Source organism: Cavia porcellus, unplaced genomic scaffold (genome assembly GCF_034190915.1).
Source record: "Cavia porcellus strain 051 isolate PalLab524CR breed Dunkin Hartley unplaced genomic scaffold, mCavPor4.1 scaffold_12, whole genome shotgun sequence".
NCBI classification, from domain to species: Eukaryota; Metazoa; Chordata; class Mammalia; order Rodentia; family Caviidae; genus Cavia; species Cavia porcellus.
In genome coordinates, this window is record NW_026947495.1 from 63,390,808 (window position 1) to 63,412,304 (window position 21,497).

General features: G+C 54.5%; 3 protein-coding genes across 4 annotated transcripts; all 3 read left to right on the forward strand.

Annotated features, from left to right (window-relative positions):
- The first annotated feature begins 2,182 nt into the window (after positions 1-2,182).
- Hoxd11 (homeobox D11) lies at positions 2,183-4,501 on the forward strand. Its single transcript, XM_063259343.1, has 2 exons — positions 2,183-3,536; positions 4,266-4,501. The coding sequence occupies exons 1-2, from the start codon at positions 2,759-2,761 to the stop codon at positions 4,499-4,501; spliced, it is 1,014 nt and encodes a 337-aa protein (XP_063115413.1). The 5' UTR covers positions 2,183-2,758.
- Positions 4,502-4,593: 92 nt separating this feature from the next.
- Positions 4,594-20,181, forward strand: Hoxd9 (homeobox D9). Of its 2 annotated transcripts, XM_023561091.2 has the most exons (5): positions 4,594-4,719; positions 15,624-15,832; positions 17,130-17,312; positions 17,904-18,877; positions 19,224-20,181. In XM_023561091.2, the coding sequence occupies exons 4-5, from the start codon at positions 18,079-18,081 to the stop codon at positions 19,463-19,465; spliced, it is 1,041 nt and encodes a 346-aa protein (XP_023416859.1). In that variant the 5' UTR covers positions 4,594-4,719; positions 15,624-15,832; positions 17,130-17,312; positions 17,904-18,078; the 3' UTR covers positions 19,466-20,181. The 2 variants fall into 2 exon arrangements, with proteins under 2 accessions (XP_023416859.1, XP_023416858.1); XM_023561090.2 differs by lacking the exons at positions 4,594-4,719; positions 15,624-15,832 and having other exon boundaries at positions 15,863-18,877.
- Hoxd10 (homeobox D10) lies at positions 11,465-15,223 on the forward strand. The gene is made up of 2 exons (XM_003478562.4): positions 11,465-12,918; positions 14,264-15,223. Exons 1-2 carry the CDS (start codon positions 11,964-11,966, stop codon positions 14,539-14,541), a joined length of 1,233 nt encoding a protein of 410 aa, XP_003478610.2. The 5' UTR covers positions 11,465-11,963; the 3' UTR covers positions 14,542-15,223.
- Positions 20,182-21,497: the final 1,316 nt, after the last annotated feature.

Here is a 21,497-nt window from a genome sequence, read left to right on the forward strand (position 1 = left end):
TCTCGGCGCTGCCCGGAAAGCTATCGCTGGAGGAGCTGCTCGCTGCGCCCCGAAGGCCTGGTGTGCTCTCTGCGTTTCGGGTGGGGCCGCACAGGCAAGGACAAGGCCACAGCGCCGGGGTCTTGACGGTAGGTTCTGCAGCGGAATGCGCGCGGGTCCGGAAACGGTGGTTTTCTTTGGTTTTTCGGGGTAAGGACCAAGCAGAGAGCTGGGGTTAAAGAGCGATGAGGTCTGAGCCCGGAACAAGCGCCCTGGTCTGGAAAGGGGGTGGCGGCGAGTGTCCACGCTAAGGCTCTGGAGGGGCCCCTCTCCTCTGTGCACCGCGCGCTGCTGCGGATGACGCACCCTCCCCTCAAAGCGCGGCTCCCGCCGTCGCCGCCGTCGCCATGTCGTTGAACTTGAATGGTTCGTCCTCTCCATTTCCCTTTTCCGCGGTCAGCAGGCTTCACTTTGGGGGCGGTGGCTGCCTGAGATCCACTCCATGAGGCGAGCGTAGACAAGGTGCGAGAATTTTTTGCACACCCCCCACGCACACAGCAAGACTCGAGTGGGGGCCCAGCGGCTGCCCTGGGTCCTGAGCGACCGCGGGGCCAGAATGCAGTGTCCAGGGAGCCATTTTAGGAGAGAGATCCAGGGGCGTCGACTGGGCGTCCGAAAGGAGAGGCTTGGGGCTAGGATGGAGATGGGGAGGCAGATAAGTGTGTTGGGGGTTTGGGCTGAGAAGGGTGGCAGATGGAAGGTGGGCGGGGGTACCAGCTGCTGGGAGGGGGTACTCGGGTGGACACTTAGGGTGGGAGAAGGCTTGGTACCCTCCAGTCGCCACGGACCTGTTTGCGCAGTGTTGGGGGAGGGAAGCAGCTGTGGGAGGGGGCGGAGAAAAGACAGAGGAAGGAAAAAAGGAGGGAGGAGAAAAAGGGAAGGGGGGGCACATCAACCAGAAAATAGATATTGCTCAGACCACCAGCCTTTTCTCTCTCTGTCGGCATGGTGGGCAGGGAGCACAGCACCGACACTGCAGCAGCCAGGTCCTGCCGCGGAGGGGACCACAGTGCAGCAGACACCGCCTGCCCTGGCACAGAACCGCGGCCCTGCCTTCAGGGCTGGGTTGCCTGGGCAGGGGACTCCTGGGCGCCGGCTCTTGCCCTTGGTTCTGGAAGTTGGGTTTGAGGAGAAAATCGATAGCTGTCCCTGAGATGGGAGCCCAGGCCTAGCCTGGACCTCTGGACTAGGAGAGGGTTGCAGCAGAGGGAGAGCAAGGCCTTGGGAAGAGTGGATGGGGGCCTAAAGACGTCTCAGAGCCAGGTGGTGCAGAGGGCTCCAGTGGGGAGCCAGGCACCAATGGGAGCCCTCGGAGAGCCGACCGACCTCCGAGGGACCTGCAGTGATCACGCAGACCCAAGGGCGCCGCAGGAGCCTGGTGGTGCTGCCGCGTGAATGCGCAGGCCTTGGCCGTGCTCCGCTGCAGTGAAGGAACGGGTGTAAGGCAAACTGGTCCCAGGCCAAGCCTGAACGCAGAGGGAGTGAGGTGGACAGAGGTACTGGGGATGTGTCCCTCATGGGAGGTAAGCAGAAGGCCGTGTGTGGTAGGAGTCCAGATCCTTTTGTTCAAAGGAACCCCATCTTTTAGGGAGGCACGGACCTTGGAGCATCTCTACCGGCAGAGCTCTCTTCTCCCTGTAGTCCTGAGAGTAGACAGAGAAGCTATAGGGAGAAAGACAGATAGTGATACACAGCTTAGTGGAAAGAGAGATGAGAGGACACACTGAGAGAGGTGGGGAAGGAGAGGAAGAAAGAAGGGAAAAGGAAAGAAGAGTGGAGAGGATGGGGGAAGAAAAGAAAGTCAGAGGGAAAGCCTGAAGAGTGATGAAAAAGGAGGAAGGGAGAGGGGAATTGAGAGGGACCCTGGAGAGGAAGCAGAGTGTGTACCGGAGGCCGTGGCCTGGGCAAGCGCCTGGGAGGGGTTTGGCGTGGGGTTTCGAGACCAGCACTCAGTACCCTGGGGTCAGATCCGGAGAGAGCCAAGTTACTCGGAGGTGAAGAGCACTGGGCAGAGAAATATGTAAATCAGGGCTCCCAGCGCCTTGGAGAGTGGCGCAATTGCGCCCCTTGAACAAGAAGCAACAAGCTCCCGGCGGGTGAGCTGCTGAGGGTGTCGGCATCGCGGGGGAGGGATCGGCCGCAGGAAAGGGGGGTGGGAGTGGGAACCTCACACCCTCACACCTAGTCCCCAGTGCGGGGGGCTGGGGGCTCCCCCTCCACTCGCCATTTCTCTCCCTTCCCCCTTCCTCCTCCTTCTTCCCCCTCCCTCCTCCTCCCAGCCGGCCTAAGTCTGCGTACTTAAAGCGGCGCGGGAGGGCGAACGCGGGCGGGCGGCCCAGTCGGGCGGTGGCAGATGCGCCCAGCAGTGGCAGCCACTGGCGGAGCGCAGGTGACCGGCCTGCGGCTCAGCCTAGCCAGGAGGCGCCCAGGGAGAGCAGGCGGGAGAGGGAGGCAGATCCACCCCCAGCGTGCGCTCCTCTCGGCGCCAGGAGCCGTCCCGGGGCGTGTTGGCGAGAGCTGATATAGATATAAGGACATTTCTCTCCATGGCGTCACGTGACATAATTACCACCAGAATCAATCAAGATGAATTGCACGTCAGCGCCCGGTGGGGATTTTTGCTTAGTTGATCCTGGCCCAAGCCTCTTGTGCAATCGATGGCTCAGGTTGGCGGCGCGGGGAGCGGCCCAGGGCTTGCCGGCGTGCGCGCCGCGGAGCCATGAACGACTTTGACGAGTGCGGCCCGAGCGCAGCCAGCATGTACCTGCCCGGCTGCGCCTACTACGTGGCCCCGTCGGACTTCGCCGGCAAGCCGTCGTTCCTTTCGCAGCCGTCGTCCTGCCAGATGACTTTCCCCTACTCCTCCAACCTGGCGCCGCACGTCCAGCCCGTGCGCGAGGTGGCCTTCCGCGACTACAGCCTGGAGCGCGCCAAGTGGCCGTACCGCGGCGGCGGCGGCGGCGGCGGCGGCGGCGGCGGCGGCGGCGGCGGCGGGGGCGGCGCGGGGGGCGGCGGCGGCGCGGGGGGCTACGCTCCCTACTACGCGGCGGCGGCGGCGGCGGCGGCGGCCGAGGAGGCGGCCATGCAGCGCGAGCTGCTGCCGCCCGCGGGCCGCCGGCCGGACGTGCTCTTCAAGGCGCCCGAGCCCGTGTGCGCCGCGCCCGGGCCGCCGCACGGCCCGCCAGGCGCCGCCTCCAACTTCTACAGCGCGGTGGGCCGCAACGGCATCCTGCCGCAGGGCTTCGACCAGTTCTACGAGGCGGCGCCCGGGCCCCCGTTCGCCGGGCCGCAGGCCGCGCCGCCGCCCGCGCCGCACAGGCCCGAGGGCGCCGCTGACAAGGGCGACCCCAAGGCCGGGGCCGGCGGCGGCGGCGGGGGCAGCCCCTGCGCCAAGGGGAGCGCGGGTTCGGAGCCCAAAGGGGCGGCAGCAGGCGGCGGCGGCGGCGACGGCGAGGGCCCCCCGGGGGAGGCGGGGGCCGAGAAGAGCGGCGGCGCAGGTAGGCGCGGGGCGCGGGGCGCGGGGCGCGCGGGGGGCGGGGGCCTCCCTCGGCTGCGCCGTTTTATGTGCTACTTTATAAGCATCCGAAGGGGTTTATACATCCTATAAGATTTCCCGGGTCGTTGTAAAGCGTGTTTATGATAGGAAACCAATTTAGGTGGGCTTAAGGTAGACCTCGAGGAGGACATTAATCGCTGCAGAGCGCTTTCCCCTCTGTTTTGGGGAGGGGTGCTGAAGACCACGGAGGGTGGGAGGGAGGGACGGAGAGTTCCAGCCGGTTGGTGACTGTGGACAGGCAAGCCCCAGGCTTCTTAGAGAGGGGGCGGGTGATCCTCGCACTGGACTTTATCCAAGCCGCTGGCTGACGCGCGCCCCTGGAGTAGAGCAGATGCCCCGGCGGCGGCGGGCAGCAGGCATGCTCCTCTCTCCCACTGGCTTCCACTTTAGAGCCTGGCTCGCCCTTCTCAACGTCCTTGCCTGTGTGTGTGTGTGTGTGTGTGTGTGTGTGTGTGTGTGTGTGTGTGTCACTGGGCGTGAGCACACGTCCACGCCCGCACTCTCCTGTGCCCGCCCATATATCATCCCCCACGAGGCAGGCAGGGCCTTTCAGAGGAGGCAGGGGACGTCCTTAACGGGGCCAGGCCTGGCCCTTGCTCAGTGGCCCCGGCGGGTGGGTGGGGGGTAGCAGGCAGCGGCCTCACTCACTCCTGGTCTCTTTGGCTTGCAGTGGCCCCCCAGAGGTCCCGGAAAAAGCGCTGTCCCTACACCAAGTATCAGATCCGAGAACTGGAACGGGAGTTTTTCTTTAATGTATACATAAACAAAGAGAAGAGACTCCAACTCTCTCGGATGCTCAACCTCACTGACCGGCAAGTCAAAATCTGGTTCCAGAATAGAAGGATGAAAGAAAAGAAACTGAACAGAGACCGTCTGCAGTATTTCACTGGAAACCCCTTATTTTGAGAGCTCCAGGAAGCGCCCCCTCCCCGAGCCCTAGTCACTCACCCACCTCCCCACCAGCCTGCCCTCTGCAGGCCCAATGTCTTTGGGTTTAATGACGCCTCTTCTCTGTGGAACTTCACGACTCCTTCCCACGGTCAACTCGGGACCTCCCAGCAACCACTGCAGCCTGCGGACGAGGCCGGGGACTTGGCCGAACGGATCCTAATAAGGGGAAAATGGTAAATGCAAACGTCCCTTTACAGTTTTACCGCCCATGTGCTGTTGTTCCCCCTCCCCCTCTCCGAATCCTAGGTGGGGACCCGGCGGCGGGATCCGTAGGGAGTTAGGCCACGGGCTAGAAGGCGTTGCTGTTTTGTTCTGAGCCTAAGAGATACTTTTCTTCCCTCTCGGTGAATGCAGATTATTTAAACTCTGGGAAATGTACCTTTGGTCTGTCATATCAAGGCACGAGTCACTGTCTTTTTTTAGTGTGAATAAATGGTTTCTAGTAAAATGGAGGTTACAGCTTCAATACACTGTATGAACTCTGCTCTGTGAAGATGCTAGTGCCTGGTTAGGGTATCTTAGTGGCCAGAACTCTCTCTCTCTCTCTCTCTCTCTCTCTCTCTCTCTCTCTCTCTCAACTGAAAATCCAGCACATACTTTTTAATTGTGCTAAAGTAAGGAGTTGTTCCCTCAAATCCACTCAAGGCTACACTGTTTTTTTTTTTTTTAAATCACGTCAGTGATAAATTTCTGAATTGATGATGTGAGCCAGCCATGCTGACGCTGTCCTCTCCAGGCAATGAGGCTGGGCAGTTGGAAGCTAAGAAGCAAGTCCCAGCCTCCTCTCTCAACCTAAGGAATTGGATTTCTGAAAAGACAAAACAGTTTTTTAAAAACTGACTAGAAAACCCAAAGTCTATCCTAACAGAGTGATAAGGCACCAGGTTTCCTTTAAAGAAGCCCAAATTAGAACCCTCCATTGGGGATGGGGGGAGCTTGCTAGAAGGCAGTTAGTAGGCAGAGAGGGCTTGCTGGGTTTGGAGCAGGTCTGGCAGGGAATGTTAAGGCCCTTCCCTGGATGAGGGCCAGGGCTGCAGACCTGTCTCTCACCACATTTATCGCTTTAAGGTAAAGAATGTGGTGAGGGCACTGCACTTTATGTTGCAGGGCCAGGCCAGGCTGTTTACAAAACCTTGAACTGTCTAGACAACACCATAAAAGCCAAAGTTCTAAATAGCTTAATTGGGTTATATTATACACCTTCTGGTGGGCCCAAAAGAGATTTCCGCAATGTGCAATAAACTAGAGAAGTGAGAAAAGTTTCTTTCTCTGAAGAGAGTGAAATGAATCTTATGATTCTTAGCATCTTATAAACCCAAAGTCAAAATATAAATCTGTGAGGTGCATAGCAGTTTATGCATCTTTTGAGGAAGTGTATATTTTGAAATGCTAGATTTTTTAAATTGCTAAGGCTTTGGAGGAAAGGAAAAACATAAGTGCATAAGTGTATGCCTTTGAACTTCCAAAATGTCAAGGTCATCACCTTTAACCTCTCTGAATAATTAGGCGCTTTAAGGTTCTTCTGTGATTTTCCACCGCCACCCACTCTCATGCGTACATACTCACACATCCATACTATGCACACATTTATGACCACACAGAATCATATTGAGAGCTTGCCATAAATCTAAGAAAATTCCTAATTTCAGGATCAATAACCTTAATTTCCCTTCAAACATTTGAGTAACTCAGTAGCAATAGGCTTGTTTTCAGAAACATTGCTCAGATTCAAATACTTATTAATTTTCACTACAGCTAAATTGTTGTGGTAGAGATGTTTTGGACATCTTGGAATGTGGTCTCTTTTGCTCAAATGAAGAACTGCGGTTTTAAAAGCAGATGTTTAGCGGGGGGAGTAAGTTCTGTTCAGGATTATCCCTTTGTCATATTTGAAAATCATTTGCGACAACACTAAATAAATTTTGACACTTTCCAAGATATGGAATAAAAGAAAATATATATATTTTTAAAAAGCATCCTTCAACCTTTGGTGAAAGATGCAATAGAAACAAAACGGACAATCAAATAATTTCGTTAAGAAGGGGATTCCTTTGTTTGAAATTCTGGGCATCAGGGTAACATGTCAGTGCCCTAGTATAGTATGTTCTTTCTTGGAGCTGAAAACTGGTCTATTTCATTCTCCATCTTTTTTTTTCAACTGCGTGTAAATGTAGCAGGCTTGTCTGCCAGCCGCCAGAGGCAAGACAAACCCGAGATTCCGTTTCTCATTTGCAGGAGCTTAGATAGCCACACGAGGGCGCGCTCATGTTCCAGAAGCCGCGTTTGGCTGAGCGGCTGCGGTACCTTATCTTTGCAATACAGTAATTCTAATAGGCGATCTTGGCCCGTTAGAAACAGGCGCAGCTAAGGTATTTGCTGTTTGCTCTAATGAGGAGCCAGGAGGTGTAGGACGTTGTTTAGAGACAGAGAAGTGAGGGGCAACCAGATTACTGAGACAAAAGATTACCTAATCGTTGTCACATTAAGGATAAAGCTGTTGTAAACAGTACCTTGGTATATAAACTAATGGTGGACAAGAAGAGATTTTTAAAGGTCAAACCTATATGTCTAGAAATGTGTTAGAACCATTGTGGGTTAATTGAATTAGGAAAAAATCTTGTTCTTGTTGGTTTGTGTATGGAAAGTGATCTCCTGTGAAGGACCCTCCTCCCCACCTTCCAAAAATCGCGTGCGTTTTGTGAGCTCTCAGTCCTCTGGAATGATTAAAAGGCTTTGTCTGAAACAGATTAGGGTGTTGGCAGTTTAGCTGACTTGGGTATTTAGAAAAAAACGAGATGCATCTACCAGCGGCTGGTTCTGAGCTAGGGGCCCAGGGGCGCCTGGTGTGGAGCTATCGCCGGCCACCACCGCAGGAGCCAGGGGGCTGAAAGTTGGAGTGCCTGCTCAGGGCTGGGCTGCGGTGGCTGAGGCAAGCAGTGGGCTCCTTCAAGGAAATGAGGAAATGTCTGTACTTCGAGGCACTGTGAAACAGAGATGCATTTGAAGCAAACCGCTGTTGGGTGGGGTTGGCAACCCCAGCCACCTTTCCAATCTGTCTGCTGGTCTTGAGGTGTGGAGTTTGATTTCAGCATGGACCCTCAGAAGCGCTTAATTCACCGAGTGCCCTCCATGCCCCAGCATAGTCCCTGACACTGGCACGGGTCCTCGTCCTTGTTGGCAGTATCCTGTTCTGAGGTCCAAAAGGCAGAAAGAAGCCAGGGCTCCAGGATAGTGGCCGCTCTAAAGGAGGATGTCTGTGCCCTTGCCCCTGAAGTTCATTGTGAAGAGCTGCAGCCCGCAGAATAAGCACTGGCCTCCTTGGCTCCTCGGTCTCTCTCCCCCTTGCAAGCCTTGCTGTAAGGCTGAGGCGCCTGTCCGCTGGCTGCCTCCGGGAGTTGGCGTTGGTTTCCCGAGGGCTGGGGCGCCAGGACTCCCCGGCGAGGCGCCAGCGCGAGTCGTGGGTGTTTCCCGCGGGCATGCAGGCTCCGCCTGTCTGGCCGGGGGTCCAGTTTAGTTATTGTGAAGCGATCTTTCCTGGGGCCTAAGCAGGGCTTCCGTTTATGTGGGGCAAGAACCCCCTCCCCAGAAGTCGTTGTTCTGCTCCGGAGGCGGCCCCAGCGGCGGCTCGGGGCCCCTTGGCCTTGGCTGGCAGCCGCCGCGGACTGTGTCTGCTCAGCGGTCGGCAGCTCCTTTCCTCCGGCAACGCCCAGCAAGGCCCCGATGATAAAGACCAAGGGATCGCTGGGACCTGGGAGGCTAAGGACCCAGCCCTCCTCCACTGTTCAGAGCAGCGTGGGGTTCTTGGAGGGTGGCCGTGGATCCCTGGGCGCCAAGATCTCAGATTGTGAAGTGGAGGGAAAATGCGTGAAGTGGGAGTCTTTTGTGTCCATTCGGAAAGGGGCTCTTGGCTGCTGGCCTTTTTGCATGCTCCGCAGACCCATTATCTATCACCTTGGCGGTTGCACCTTCACCCCATTTGCTCCTTCCACATCTTTACACCTTGGCGGGATGCTACTCGGTGCAACCCAGAGGGGCACCCTGGGCAGGCAGCTCTTCATTTGTTCCAAGAGTGACACAGCCCAGAGTTGCCTCAGGACTCTAATTCAGAGCAACCCTGGCAGCCCCCAGGTCCTCTCAGGCCCAGGGCCTCCATGCTTCCTCCTGGAGACAGGACAGTGCAGATGCAAGCCACTTTTTGATTGCAAAGGCTAGTGTCTTGCATAGGCTACCTTTTGAATTTTTCTCTGGAAGAAAGTGCCAGGAAGAAAGTAGTCTTGGGCACAAATGTGGTTATTCATTTCCTTTATGGTGCAATATTGATTCATTATTAATGGTAACTGTTCCACCTGATCTAAAGATGATCAAAAACTGCTACTACATTAAATACTATAAGCAAAATAGCACTGTCTTTTGGTTCTGTTTGCATCATCTCCAATTTAAGCTCTCAAAGCACACTTTCCATCCACCTCCATCCAGCTTAGTCTCTTGAATTATTTCTATTTTACTTGATTCCTAATAACAAAAAGTCTCTTTAGAAGTTACATCTCTGGCCCCAAGGAGCCAATCTGAAAGGCAAAATTTGAAATACAAAAACCAGCATTTTGTAGGAATAAATTTCAAAATTATACTTGATAAGCCCCTGTGAGTGAAGATCTGTTTAAAACCTAATCCAATATAGGGTGACTTTGAGCTTGAAGTCACAGGGAGCTGAAATAAAAAGGCCCCCAAATACAGAAGTCAGATCCTGTCTGCCCTGGTTCACTGAAGACCTACCCGCTCCAGAAGGAATTGCTTGTTTTTAGCCTGGATGTTTATTTCATGTATAAATAAAGATTATGAAAGGGCATTTGATGGGCATAAAATTCCTGATTAGATTGAACAGTCTTCTCTCGATGGATGGAGATGATGGGGAAAAGTGGGAACCGAGTTCTAGGCAGCTCTCCTGGCCGAGATGCAAAGGGACACAAATTCTGAAGCGCCGGGCTGGTGTCGTGAGGGCTTTGCCGCTAGTGAGTGCAGCGGGCACTTTGTGGTGCCCTGGGCACTATTTAGCTGTGGCTTAAAACAAGATTTCTATAATGTGAGAAAAGAAATTGTGGGGCACTGATTAGTGGCTGCTGGCTTTGAACGGGATCTTAGCAACATAGGGTCAAAAGTTGTGGTGTGTGTGTGTGTTTTCCTGCCTTCCTCAACCCCCACCCTCAAGCTCAAAAATAGCCACTCCTGTGGAAAGGTAATGTTTAAACCTCCAGCTAAGCCGGGGTGCTACAGCCTGAGCAGTTAGAGGCACCAGGCTTTTAACCTGACAATGATGTTGTATTTGAACAGCTGCGTAAAGGTTTAGAAGGTCTGTCTCATTGCCACCGCAGAGTTTTTAAAAGGGGTTATTGTTTGGGCGAGGGCACTGAGAGGAGACAAGCAAATCGGTTCCAAGGCTGAAAATAACGTTCAGTGCCTGTTTTCACCAGGCCAGGGGAAATTCTTTCTGGGGAGTGGGCACAAAGGATTTGTTGGGAAATTTTTTGTGAAAGAGCAGGCAGGCAATTAGGTTTCCCCAGAATGCTGGAGCGCTTTAATGAGCGGTGGACCCCAAAGAAATGTTCTGCTGAGGCGGAAACCCGATTTACCCACAAGTTCAGTCTCTGGGCCTGAAATCCAAGGCCAGCCCATTCCTGGGTGAGCGTGGGGAGAAGAAAGCCCGGATGCCTTCCCGTTCTGAGAACTGGTTCATGGTCAGTTTCCGGGGCCGGTTTACTTTCTTGGCTTCCAGGAAAGGAACCCGGAAGGCCAAAGGACAACTCCCTCGAATTGGCAGGGCCCCTCGCCCTGGGCAAGACTTTGGAAATCAAGGTTAAAGCTCCCCGCTGCTGTCCAGAAGCTGGGCTTCCGCAGGCAGGCTCACTGCCTGCAACCAGAGAAGGAGGGAGGAAGTTGTTCAAGTTTCTCATAAAACAGTTTCCATGGAGGTAGTGGTGGTAGCTGTTCTTTAATGATCTGGACTACAACCCTACACCATATCTTCTTTATAGAACTTTTCCTCACCAGAACAAACACAGGACTAAGAGTCCTTTATCTCCTCCTCCTTTTCCCCAAGCAAAACCTTATCAAATAATTTTAAGGATTGTTCAAAACTGTAAAACTAAACTTCTGACAAAAGTATTGCTTTTAATATTTGACGATTTGTGTTAAAACAAAAATTGACCTTCTTGGTTAGTAGCGATGGGAAAAAATCAATAGTATAATTTTCAATAATTCATAAAGCGAACACCATTATGCTAAATCTTAACTATTAATCTTATCCTTTACAAAGTCTCGATTGATTTGTTAATAAAATATCTTCCCGTGTGTGGCAACAGCGGGTATAACTCTTTAAAAACCTTCAGAAGCAAGAAAATTACCAAGTAGCCCAAGAATGTAGATGAGAATTTTATTGATCGCCCTGATTCTTCTTAATATGTATTAATAAATTCCACAACCTTTTGTACCTAGCACTTGTCAGAAACCAATGCTTTTACAAAATCCATAAAAGGAAAACATATTTTTCTTCGTAGAAGAACAAAATGACACCTTTGTATTTCTCTCCCTCCTGCCTGGCCCAGTCACTGTTCTAAAACTTCTGGAGTCTGAGGGTCAGGGTTTCCCCCTCTGCTTTCAAAAATTTTCTTTCTTCCTTTCTTCCTCTCTGCCCTCTGTCATCAGGGAGTGGGGAAAGAAATTTTGGCATAATCCTCCCGCTGGGAGTCTCAGAGACGCTCTCGCGGAAGGGGAACTGCTGGCGAAGGATGGTCTTGGGGCTGAAAGCGCCCAGCGCCCGGCCCGGGGCCCGCAAAGGTCAGGTGTGGCTCCTCTGAGAGCCCGGAGCTAATGTAGCTCGCGGGGGCGCGGAGGGGCTCAGAGTAGGGGCGGTGGGGCTGGGAGAAGAGACCGCCAGGCCTGGCCCATCCTCTGGGCAGCGGGGCCGGCCAGCTGCTTGGCCTCTCGGCCCTCGCAGCCCTTTACGCCGCCGCTTCCTAGGACACCTTGGCCGCGTCTTTGCGCGAAGGTTGTTCCCTTTGAACCCCTGGCGTGGGATGTCTCGGGACCAGAGGAATCCGACTCACCTTCCCCGGCTACTAAAATCACCAGCCCGCGCCCCCATTCCCTGCCCCGGACCCGGCCCTCTGGGGCGCGCTCTGCCTGGGCGTGTGCAGGGAAATGCTTCAATGTGTGCTGGCGCCGCGGCGCTCTGGCTTCCCTCCCTGCGCGTGTCCTCCCGGACGCCCCTCCGACCAAGCCTTTCCTTCCGCCGGATTGCTAGGGTGGGGGTCGCGAGTGGGGCAGGCAGGCCGGGCGAGCCCCGGGAGGCGGGCGGGCGGGCGCGCGGCGGAGAGCTCTGGGCCGGTTGTCTCCAGCGCGCACTATCACCGGCGCGTTGTAGATGTCGCTGTTGTCCGTGCTTACGCGGCCGGCCGGCCGGGCTCTGGAGCACGTGACCTGCGAGGAGGCTGCGGCTCAAGGCCATTTTCAAATCTCATTGGCTTGGTTGTCATGTGGTCGGCAGAGGCATCCACAATTACACGGGGAATGTTTTCCTAGAGATGTCAGCCTACAAAGGACACAATCTCTCTTCTTCAAATTCCTCCCCAAAATGTCCTTTCCCAACAGCTCTCCTGCTGCTAATACTTTTTTAGTAGATTCCTTGATCAGTGCCTGCAGGAGTGACAGTTTTTATTCGAGCAGCGCCAGCATGTACATGCCACCACCTAGCGCAGACATGGGGACCTATGGAATGCAAACCTGTGGACTGCTCCCGTCTCTGGCCAAAAGAGAAGTGAACCACCAAAATATGGGTATGAATGTGCATCCTTATATACCTCAAGTAGACAGTTGGACAGACCCGAACAGATCTTGTCGAATAGAGCAACCTGTTACACAGCAAGTCCCCACTTGCTCCTTCACTACCAACATTAAAGAAGAATCCAATTGCTGCATGTATTCTGATAAGCGCAACAAACTCATTTCTGCCGAGGTCCCTTCGTACCAGAGGCTGGTCCCCGAGTCCTGTCCCGTTGAGAACCCCGAGGTTCCTGTCCCTGGATATTTTAGACTGAGTCAGACCTACGCCACCGGGAAAACCCAAGAGTACAATAACAGCCCCGAAGGCAGCTCCACTGTCATGCTCCAGCTCAACCCTCGTGGCGCGGCCAAGCCACAGCTCTCGGCTGCCCAGCTGCAGATGGAAAAGAAGATGAACGAGACCGCGAACGGCCAGGAGCCCACCAAAGTCTCCCAGGTGGAGAGCCCCGAGGCCAAAGGCGGCCTTTCTGAAGAGAGGAGCTGCTTGGCTGAGGTCTCCGTATCCAGTCCTGAAGTGCAGGAGAAGGAAAGCAAAGGTCGGTATGAGCAGAGTTGCCACCCCAGCGGGGCGCGCAGTCCGGGAACCGGCGGAGAGGGAGCGCTTGGGTGCCCATCGCAGAGCCCAGACAGCCGAGACGGGTGCCCGACTTGGCAGGTGGTGCTTTGCCCTGCTTTTTGAGGAGAGATCTCAGTCTTGAGTTGGTCCCTGCTTCTCTCCCTCTGCCTGGCCATCCCGGGCCCCATGCTGATGGCGCCTGGGGAAGAGGAAAGGCTTGTGGGGTTTGTTTTTCCTGAATTAGACTTGAAATGCAACAAAAGATGCAAAAGAGACCCGCGGTTCATAAACAGGGCCCCAGAGCCTCCTTTCTCCTTGGTCAGATTTGTAGTCCTAGTTTTGCCTGGCATCCAGGGATCATTTTAAGGCACCGTGTTTGTGTCCAAGTGTGTGCACCCCGCATCCTGCGAGCGTGGGGGAACGAGATGGTTATGCCAATTGGCTCTTGGGTGGGGTAAAAGGTCTTTCTGCCTTTGCAGGGCTAGGTAACCTTGGCTTTGTCTGGGGATAGTGCCGCAGGCTTTGCAATCGTCTACAAAGAAGGCAAGGGCAGAGGGGGGAGAATGCAACTGCATAGCCCTCTATGCAAGGCCAGCCTGAGGGCTGGGCTGAGGCAGAGCTAAGGATCTGGGTTTTTGAGAAGAACCCTGTTCCCTGAGACTCTCCCCCATGCCCAGAGGTGGGCCACCTTAGGAGTTATGGTGCTGGGGAATGCTTTTGTATGGACCCAGAAGACGTGAGAATTTAGGAAATTCTGGCGGAATGCAACAATGCCAGTTAGAGTGGAGAAGGTACCCTTGCTTGCTCATTTATTTTTTGAGAAAGGATAGATAATGTACCTACAAACCGGTTAGGCTCCCTGCTTGCCTAGCAGTGGTGGGGAAGAAGCTTCAGGCTTAGGGACCTGAGACTGCAGTGGGGTTGGTGGGCTTGCCCAGGCTGTGCCTGCATTCACTTCCGCCCTGTCATAAGCTGGTCACTTAGAAGGTTGCTGGGGACATCCTAGAAAGTTTTCCATTATACTTAGATTTTGTGTAAGTCAGAAAGTTCTGAAAGAGACAGAGAGACAGAGACAGAGAGAGAGAGACAGAGACAGAGACAGAGAGATCTGATGAGTACACCCTCCCATTCTGTCACTTTGGGCATTTCTAATTTGGCCATCAGTTGAAAAGCTCTCCCAGGACCCACCTGTGTAATGTTTAATACCAGCATTGCCCAAAGCGGCCTGCTTGCCATTAGGGTCATGGCCAAGGGTATATTTGAACAAACTGAGAAGGAAAAAAAAAAGATCTTGATTTTTTTTCTTCTTCCTTTAATTTTGTTAGAGGAAATCAAGTCTGATACTCCAACCAGCAATTGGCTCACTGCAAAGAGTGGGAGAAAGAAGAGATGCCCTTACACTAAGCACCAAACGCTGGAATTAGAGAAAGAGTTCTTGTTCAATATGTACCTCACCCGCGAGCGCCGCCTAGAGATCAGTAAGAGCGTTAACCTCACCGACAGGCAGGTCAAGATTTGGTTTCAAAACCGCCGAATGAAACTCAAGAAGATGAGCCGAGAGAACCGGATCCGAGAACTGACCGCCAACCTCACCTTTTCTTAGGTCCGAGGCCGGTGGGAGGCCAGGATCAGAGAGGGGGCACCGCGTTCCAGGGCCCAGTGCTGGAGGACTGGGAAGGCGGAAACAAAACCTTCATTGCTCTTTGTTTTTTGTTTTGTTTTGTTTTCCTGTTAGAATGTGACTTTGGGGTTATTCTGTTCGTGCTGCAAGTGATCTGTAATCGCTATGAGTATATATATATATATATTAAAAAACTTAGCACGTGTAATTTATTATTTTTTCATCGTAATGCAGGGTAACTATTACTGCGCATATTCATTTGGGTCTTAACTTATTGGAAATGTAGAGCATCCATCTAACCATCCATCCATAATTCCAGCAATGTGACTTTTTCATGTTTTTCCTAACGCAAAAGTTCTGTGTGTGGTTAGTCCATGAACTCATGGCATTTTGAATACATCCAGTACTTTTAAATTACACACATACATATTTAAGAAAACCCACAAGCTTTGGGGGGAGGGGGACTTTTAAAAAAAAGCACATTACAATGTATCTTTTCACAAATGAACTTAGCAATTGTTCTTGGTGAGATGGAATATTGACAACTTATGCCTTGTAGCCTTTCCCTTGTGGTGCATCTGTGGTTTGGTAGAAGTACAACAGCAACCTGTCCTTTCTGTGCATGTTCTGGTCGCATGTATAATGCAATAAACTCTGGAAATGAGTTCGCTCCCTCTGCTTTCTAAAACGGAAATATGTTCAGATGGAAATGAAAGCCTTTGAGGAGGTTCTCTTCTGATTCAACTGCCAGTTTGGGGCAGTTGGGTGGGGGAGTGATAGAAGGCAAGAAAAAGGAGATGGAGAGAAGAATTAGCGGAGGCCTAGGATGACGCTGGAATTTGGCAGGGCTTGAGGGGAGACGGGTGATAATGCAGCTTGGGAGTTCTGTGTCCTCTTTCAGCCCCCAATCACAGTGACATATTTGTACCCTCAATGGGTGTGAGCCTCTGCCTAGTGGGAGCCTGGTAAGTAAGTCTGTACCCAAAGCCACTTTTTCCTCTCAGCACCCCATATGTGTGTTTTCTTCTCTTTGGTTTTAGTTGTGTTATTTTTAATGTTTTCAGTGGGATCCTGATGACTTCTGGCTGGGGGAGCCATCATCAGGGGCTAGGTTGAAACTAGTCTTGCCCACCTGGAAGCGGCCGGGCCTCCATTACTGCAGCAAGGACAAGTAGCAAGTTAGCATTGCACTGGATCCAATTTTCCCCTCTTTGCTCATCCCCACCCCTATCCCAAGCGCAAGACAACCAGACCCCAGCAAGACCAAGGATAGGTGAGTTTTCCTATCCCACTTTGCCTTGGTTTCCTTGTGGAGGGATTTTCTGTTCTCATTACCTTTTAGTGGTCCACATGAATTTTTTCAAATGCAAAGATTATCCTTAGTCAAACCACCTACTATTTAATTACAAAATGCTGATGGCCGCTGCATCTGAGAGGCAAGAAAATGCAGAAAAAGTAACTGAAAGAGAATTTGCAAGTGAACATGGCTTCCTATGAAGTCCAGTGTTGCATTTACAGCCATGGCTTGGGAAATTCCCACCAACTTCTGCAGAATTCCCACTAGAGAGCCCAGATTTATCAACCACTGCCAGGGAAAGGGAAAAGGAGCTTCGGGTGGGGGGTGTGGTGGGGGAACTGACAGAGGATTCGTTGCCCCAGGCCCTGCCTTCAGTTTCAAAGGGTCTCCAGTAGCCTCAAGGAGTTTCATAAAATTGATCCTCTTCAGTTCTCCTATATCCTTCCCTCAGAATCACCCATTAAGACTCTCTGAGCCTCAGAGTCTCATTCAGAGAGTCTTTGGGACACTCAGTATTTAATCAGTTTAAAACTTCCTCCCCCTTTGAGAGGATCCTTCTCAAATTCCCAAACAGAAGTCTCTAGGGGTGTCATTTTCTGGGGTGGGTGAGAGAGGGATCTGAATCAGTACTGGGCTGTGAACACTGAAATATTTTGCCCCAGACTTACATTAGATGGGCAAAAGAAGGAGGGTAGTTTTAACTCTGCTGTTTTCTCCCAGCGATGTGGGGAGTGCCATTAGTTGTTGAGAGGGGGCCTTGTCAAGGAGGGAAACCTGTGCTACAGGAAAGGGCAGTCCCTCTGCAACAAAATCAGAAAGCCTTTGGCAAAGGCAATCAATCAGGCCATAAGCAGCGATTTACCCCCTTTCTTTCCGGGGCTGGAGGTGGGCTGGGAGCCCTCCAAGGGTGCCGGGCAACTTGTAGAGCGAGGAATATGCCCTCCCCCGCCGCTGTCGCCCGCGCCGCTTTTGTCTCGGCTCCCAGCCGGGCTTCAGAGGCTTTGTACCATGGATTTGGGAGTGACAATGGGCATTTCCTTCAGATTCAAGGCTGCCCAGCTCTTACCTCTGAAGTCAAGGGGGAAAAATTGCAAAGGGAGTGGCCCTAGGACCTGGCCACTGGGATTTTTCAGACATCTTGGGAATCCACTTGGAGGCCTCCAGGGCGCAGGAGTGCAGCGGTCCTGAGGGTGGAGAGGAAGGGCCCGGCCGGCGGGGTGGCAGCCGTGCTGTAGCATTGGGGTTCTCGCCTCTGTGACGTGTTCTCTTCCAGGGCCGCCCAGCAGCCCGGAGAAGACGAGGCCCCCAGGCCACTGCCTGCGCCAGCCGCGCGCCCTCGACCGCCCACCGGCCCTGCAGGGCAGACGGCCGCCTCCGCCGCGCCCCGCCGGCCCTGCCCGAGAGCCAAGCTCCTGGTCCCCTTGGGCTGCCGCGAGTGCCCAGTCTCACGTCGAGGGTGTGTGGCTGCGCGGGCGTGTGTGAGTGTGCGGGGGGAGGGGGCCCTCCGAGCTGCTCCATCCGTCCGTTTTATTAGGGACACATTAATCTATAATCAAATACACCTCATAAAATTTTTATTGAAAGGCATAATATCATTACAGAGGTCTTCCACCTGTTTTAAACAACACGCCAAGCTGTGAGAGAGCGCGTGCCAGGGGATGTGTGGGGAGGGGCGGTTTCGGGATGGGAGCGGGCGAGGGGACCAGAGCTGCCCGTGGGCGCCAGGGGCCGCCCCCACGCCGCCCGCCCGCCCGCCCGCCCGCCCGCCTCGGGTGGCCCGTCCCGCGCGCGCCTGCGGCTGCCGGCTCCCAGCGGCGTCCGATGCGCCGAGCTGGGAGCCCGCGCGGGGCCGAGACTGCAGGACCAGGGAGCCAGCAGGAGACGAACAAATAGTCCCAGCGCCTCCTCGGCTGCCGCGGGCCTGCGGTCCCAGCCGCTGCCGGGCGGGGCGGGGCGGGCCGGGCCGGGCCGGGCCGCGCGGGCTCCCGGCCTGGGCCTGCGGCTCTAATTGCGGCGCTTGTGTTGATGATTTTTTTTTTAATCGCAGCAGCCCCCAGTTTAGCGGACTGATTTACTCCCGGTATTGGTAAATATGATCACGTGGGCCGCGCGACCAATGGTGGAGGCTGCAGCCTGCGAACTAGTCGGCGGCTCGGGCGCCGGCGGGGAGCGGCGCGGCGGCGGGCAGTGTAACCTTGGGTGGGAGCGCGCGGCGCCTCAAAATGTCCTCCAGTGGCACCCTCAGCAACTACTACGTGGACTCGCTCATAGGCCATGAGGGCGACGAGGTCTTCGCCGCGCGCTTCGGGCCTCCGGGGCCGGGCGCGCAGGGCCGGCCTGCAGGTGTGGCCGATGGCTCGGCCACCGCCGCCGCCGAGTTCACCTCGTGTAGTTTTGCCCCCAAATCGGCCGTGTTCTCCGCCTCGTGGTCCGCGGTGCCCGCCCAGCCCCCGGCGGCGGCGGCGATGAGCGGCCTCTACCACCCGTACGTGCCCCCGCCGCCCCTGGCCGCCGCCGCCTCCGAGCCCGGCCGCTACGTGCGCTCCTGGATGGAGCCGCTGCCCGGCTTCCCCGGGGGCGCGAGCGGCGGCGGCGGCGGCGGAGGAGGTGGAGGAGGAGGCGGCGGCCCGGGCCCCGGTCCCAGCCCTGGCCCCGGAGGCCCAGCCAACGGGCGCCACTACGGGATTAAGCCTGAAACCGGAGCGGCCCCGGCCCCCGCCGCAGCCTCCACCTCCACCTCCTCTTCTACTTCCTCGTCCTCCTCCTCCAAACGGACTGAGTGTTCTGCGGCCCGAGAGTCCCAGGGGAGCGGCGGCACCGAGTTCTCGTGCACCTCGTTCCTGCGGGACAAGGCAGCCGCGGCGGCAGGGGGAACCGGGCCCGGGGCGGGGATTCGGGCCGGGCCTGGAGCAGGCGGCTCTTCGGAGCCCTCGGCTTGCAGCGATCACCCGAGCCCAGGCTGCCCGCTGAAGGAGGAGGAGAAGCAGCATCCGCAGGCTCCGCAGCAGCAACTTGACCCAAGTAAGTGCAAAAGAAATTGCCCCCTGATTTATTGCTGAAACCTGTAAGGCTCGAATGTGCAAAACTGATAGTTTTACTAACCTATAAAAACGTCTAGACGCCTACCCAAGCCTAGGCGAGCAACACGCATCCATAAAAAACCTTCCCATAACCACCTACCCTGGGCGCGCGGTTTGTACGGTAAACAGAGCGCGGGCATTAAGGCTTTTTATGATAATTCCCCCCAGTTGTGAAAAGCGGCCATCCTTAGTGAAATTAATTTAACGACCTCTCTTCCCCACCCTGTCGTCTTACCCTGCCTCCCCTCCGCCCTTCGCTCCCCTTCTGCAAACCCCCCTCTTCGTAGACAACCCCGCGGCGAACTGGATCCACGCTCGCTCCACCCGGAAAAAGCGCTGTCCCTACACCAAATACCAGACGCTTGAGCTGGAGAAGGAATTTCTCTTCAACATGTACCTCACCCGGGACCGGCGCTACGAGGTGGCCAGGATTTTGAACCTCACAGAGAGACAGGTCAAAATATGGTTCCAGAACCGTAGGATGAAAATGAAAAAGATGAGCAAGGAGAAATGCCCGAAAGGAGATTGACCCAGCGCAGTACCCGCAGGAGCGCCCAGAGGCAGCGGGGATTTTTCTTTGTGGGTGCTTGATTTCCAGAAACTCTCCAGCGACTCAGACTTTGTTTTTCTTTATTAGGTAGAAGTGACTGTGTGGTTGGTCTCTGTGAGGTATTTGGGGGACTCTGTATTTGCTCGCTTATGTGTTGAAGAAACCAAGTGACTTCGGGGTTCGCCTGTCCCACGCCCTTTCCTGCTCCGTGGATTCCTTAGGAAATGCTATATTTTGTGAGTGCACGCTGGCTTAAGGAGCCCTCTCCTGTGTAAATGTCTCCCATGTTTCCAAAATGTGCTGTAGCTTAGTCCCCCAGCCCTCAGCGCTGCCCCAACAGGGCCAGGCGGAACCCCAATTCTGGGATTCTGAATGCAGAGGGACATTGTGGACGCCTCTGCTGCTTGTCCAGGTGGAAGCCCAGCCCGGTGGGCCACGGGTTTCAAAAGCCCCCTTTCCTCAGGGATCCCGCAGGCCTTCCACTGAGACCACGAATGAGGCCTAGGAGGAGCCCAGGGCCTCGGGTGGGTGGTGGTTTGTCCTGAGTGCTTTGGAGGAGCTGCTTTCTCCCCCCCCCCCCCCGGGAGGGCTGGGATCCTGTGGGCAGCCTGGTGCTGGCCTTCCCGGTACCTGCCCAAGGACCAGTTGTAAATGTTACCGCTTCCTACCAATAAATGCTGATCTGATCAAATGGAGCCCAGACACTGGCCTGAAGTTGTGTGCCTACTCTCTTTCTTTCTGCAAAATAGCACCCTTTTGAGACTTCTCCCCTGTCCTTTGATGGGGAGACACTGCTAAATATTCGGGACCCATGTACCTGCCAGTTCTCTCTAATGTGCTTCTCAGCTTCCCTTAAGGCAGGCTGGCTTCAGGCACACTCCCTGGCGTGGGGTGTCTTGGTGCCTCCTTCTCTGGATGCCAGTGCCTCAGTGCACTCCTTGCCTTGGTCTCAGGCTCAGCCTGGCAGCAGTGAGCAATGGAGCAGGCAGGCCCCAGGAACCAGACACTCTTTTGCTTTGGCTTCAGCACGCCACACTCCATGCCTTCCATAGCTCACAGAGCCTTGCTGCCAGTTTAGGTCTCCAAACAAGGGAAAGTCCAGCTTTGCACTCTGGAGTAGCTCTCTTGGTTGGTCGCAGGGCTGGCTGGCTCCAGAAGGTGCAGGCTGGCTAGACTGTCAGCTTCCACCCCTCCCCAGCAGAGCCTCAAAGTGACCTAGTGGATCAAAATGGTCAAGGCACTGCTTTGGGCTGGCCACCTTCTACCCACCGCCCCTTTCCCTCCACCCAGCTTCTGTGTATGTTTAGCCCCCAGCTTGGCCTTCTGAGGTCCACATTCAGAGGCTAAAATGAAGGTCATTGTAAGCAAGGGTTCAGGAGGAGCACAGCCTCTGCAGGCCCTAGAGGAGGCAGTGGCGCCGGTTGGCCTGGGCTGGGCGGAAGACGGGGGAGGTGGCAGAGATCTTGGGGATCCTGATGAAAGAGGGGACTCCAAGAAAAAACAGAGGGGGGCTGGGAGGGAAAGCCAAGGCCCAGATCCGGCAGAAGGTGCTTGGTACCCCCGCCCCTGTGGCCAGCCTGATACCTAGAGCTCTTTGAAAACAGGAAGAGCCAAGGTGTCATAAAGCCATCGAGCCGGCTAGACGTCTGGGGGTAATGAGTTTACAACAGGCCAGGCGCTTCGCTTTGAAACCATCTCATTTTGATGTTTGTGAGAGGAAAGGAAAAATGCAGACAAAACTAGGTCTTAAAATCTGGACAATAAAAATATAAACAAGACTGTGTTGGATGCAGAAGGAAGGGGCTTGGGAGCCCAGGGTGAGGTGTGAACACCTAGATAGAAAGTGACAAGAAGGAAGGAGGCAACGTATTTGTAATTATTTTAATGAGCTGAGCATTAGGTGTAGCTACACCGGTTGGTGGCTTTTTATATTTTGACGATGGCCACATCTAGCTGGTTCTTTAAGAAAATATAAGAGGACACACTCTGTTATTTGAAGTAGGGAGGTTAC

Coding starts and splice junctions, on each gene's coding strand:
- Hoxd9 (XM_023561091.2), top strand. CDS start 18,079: ATGTCCTCCAGTGGCACCCTCAGCAACTACTACGTGGACTCGCTCATA. Junction 18,878..19,223: donor GCAGCAGCAACTTGACCCAA/GTAAGTGCAAAA, acceptor CCCTCTTCGTAG/ACAACCCCGCGGCGAACTGG.
- Hoxd10 (XM_003478562.4), top strand. CDS start 11,964: ATGTCGCTGTTGTCCGTGCTTACGCGGCCGGCCGGCCGGGCTCTGGAG. Junction 12,919..14,263: donor GCAGGAGAAGGAAAGCAAAG/GTCGGTATGAGC, acceptor TAATTTTGTTAG/AGGAAATCAAGTCTGATACT.
- Hoxd11 (XM_063259343.1), top strand. CDS start 2,759: ATGAACGACTTTGACGAGTGCGGCCCGAGCGCAGCCAGCATGTACCTG. Junction 3,537..4,265: donor CGAGAAGAGCGGCGGCGCAG/GTAGGCGCGGGG, acceptor TTTGGCTTGCAG/TGGCCCCCCAGAGGTCCCGG.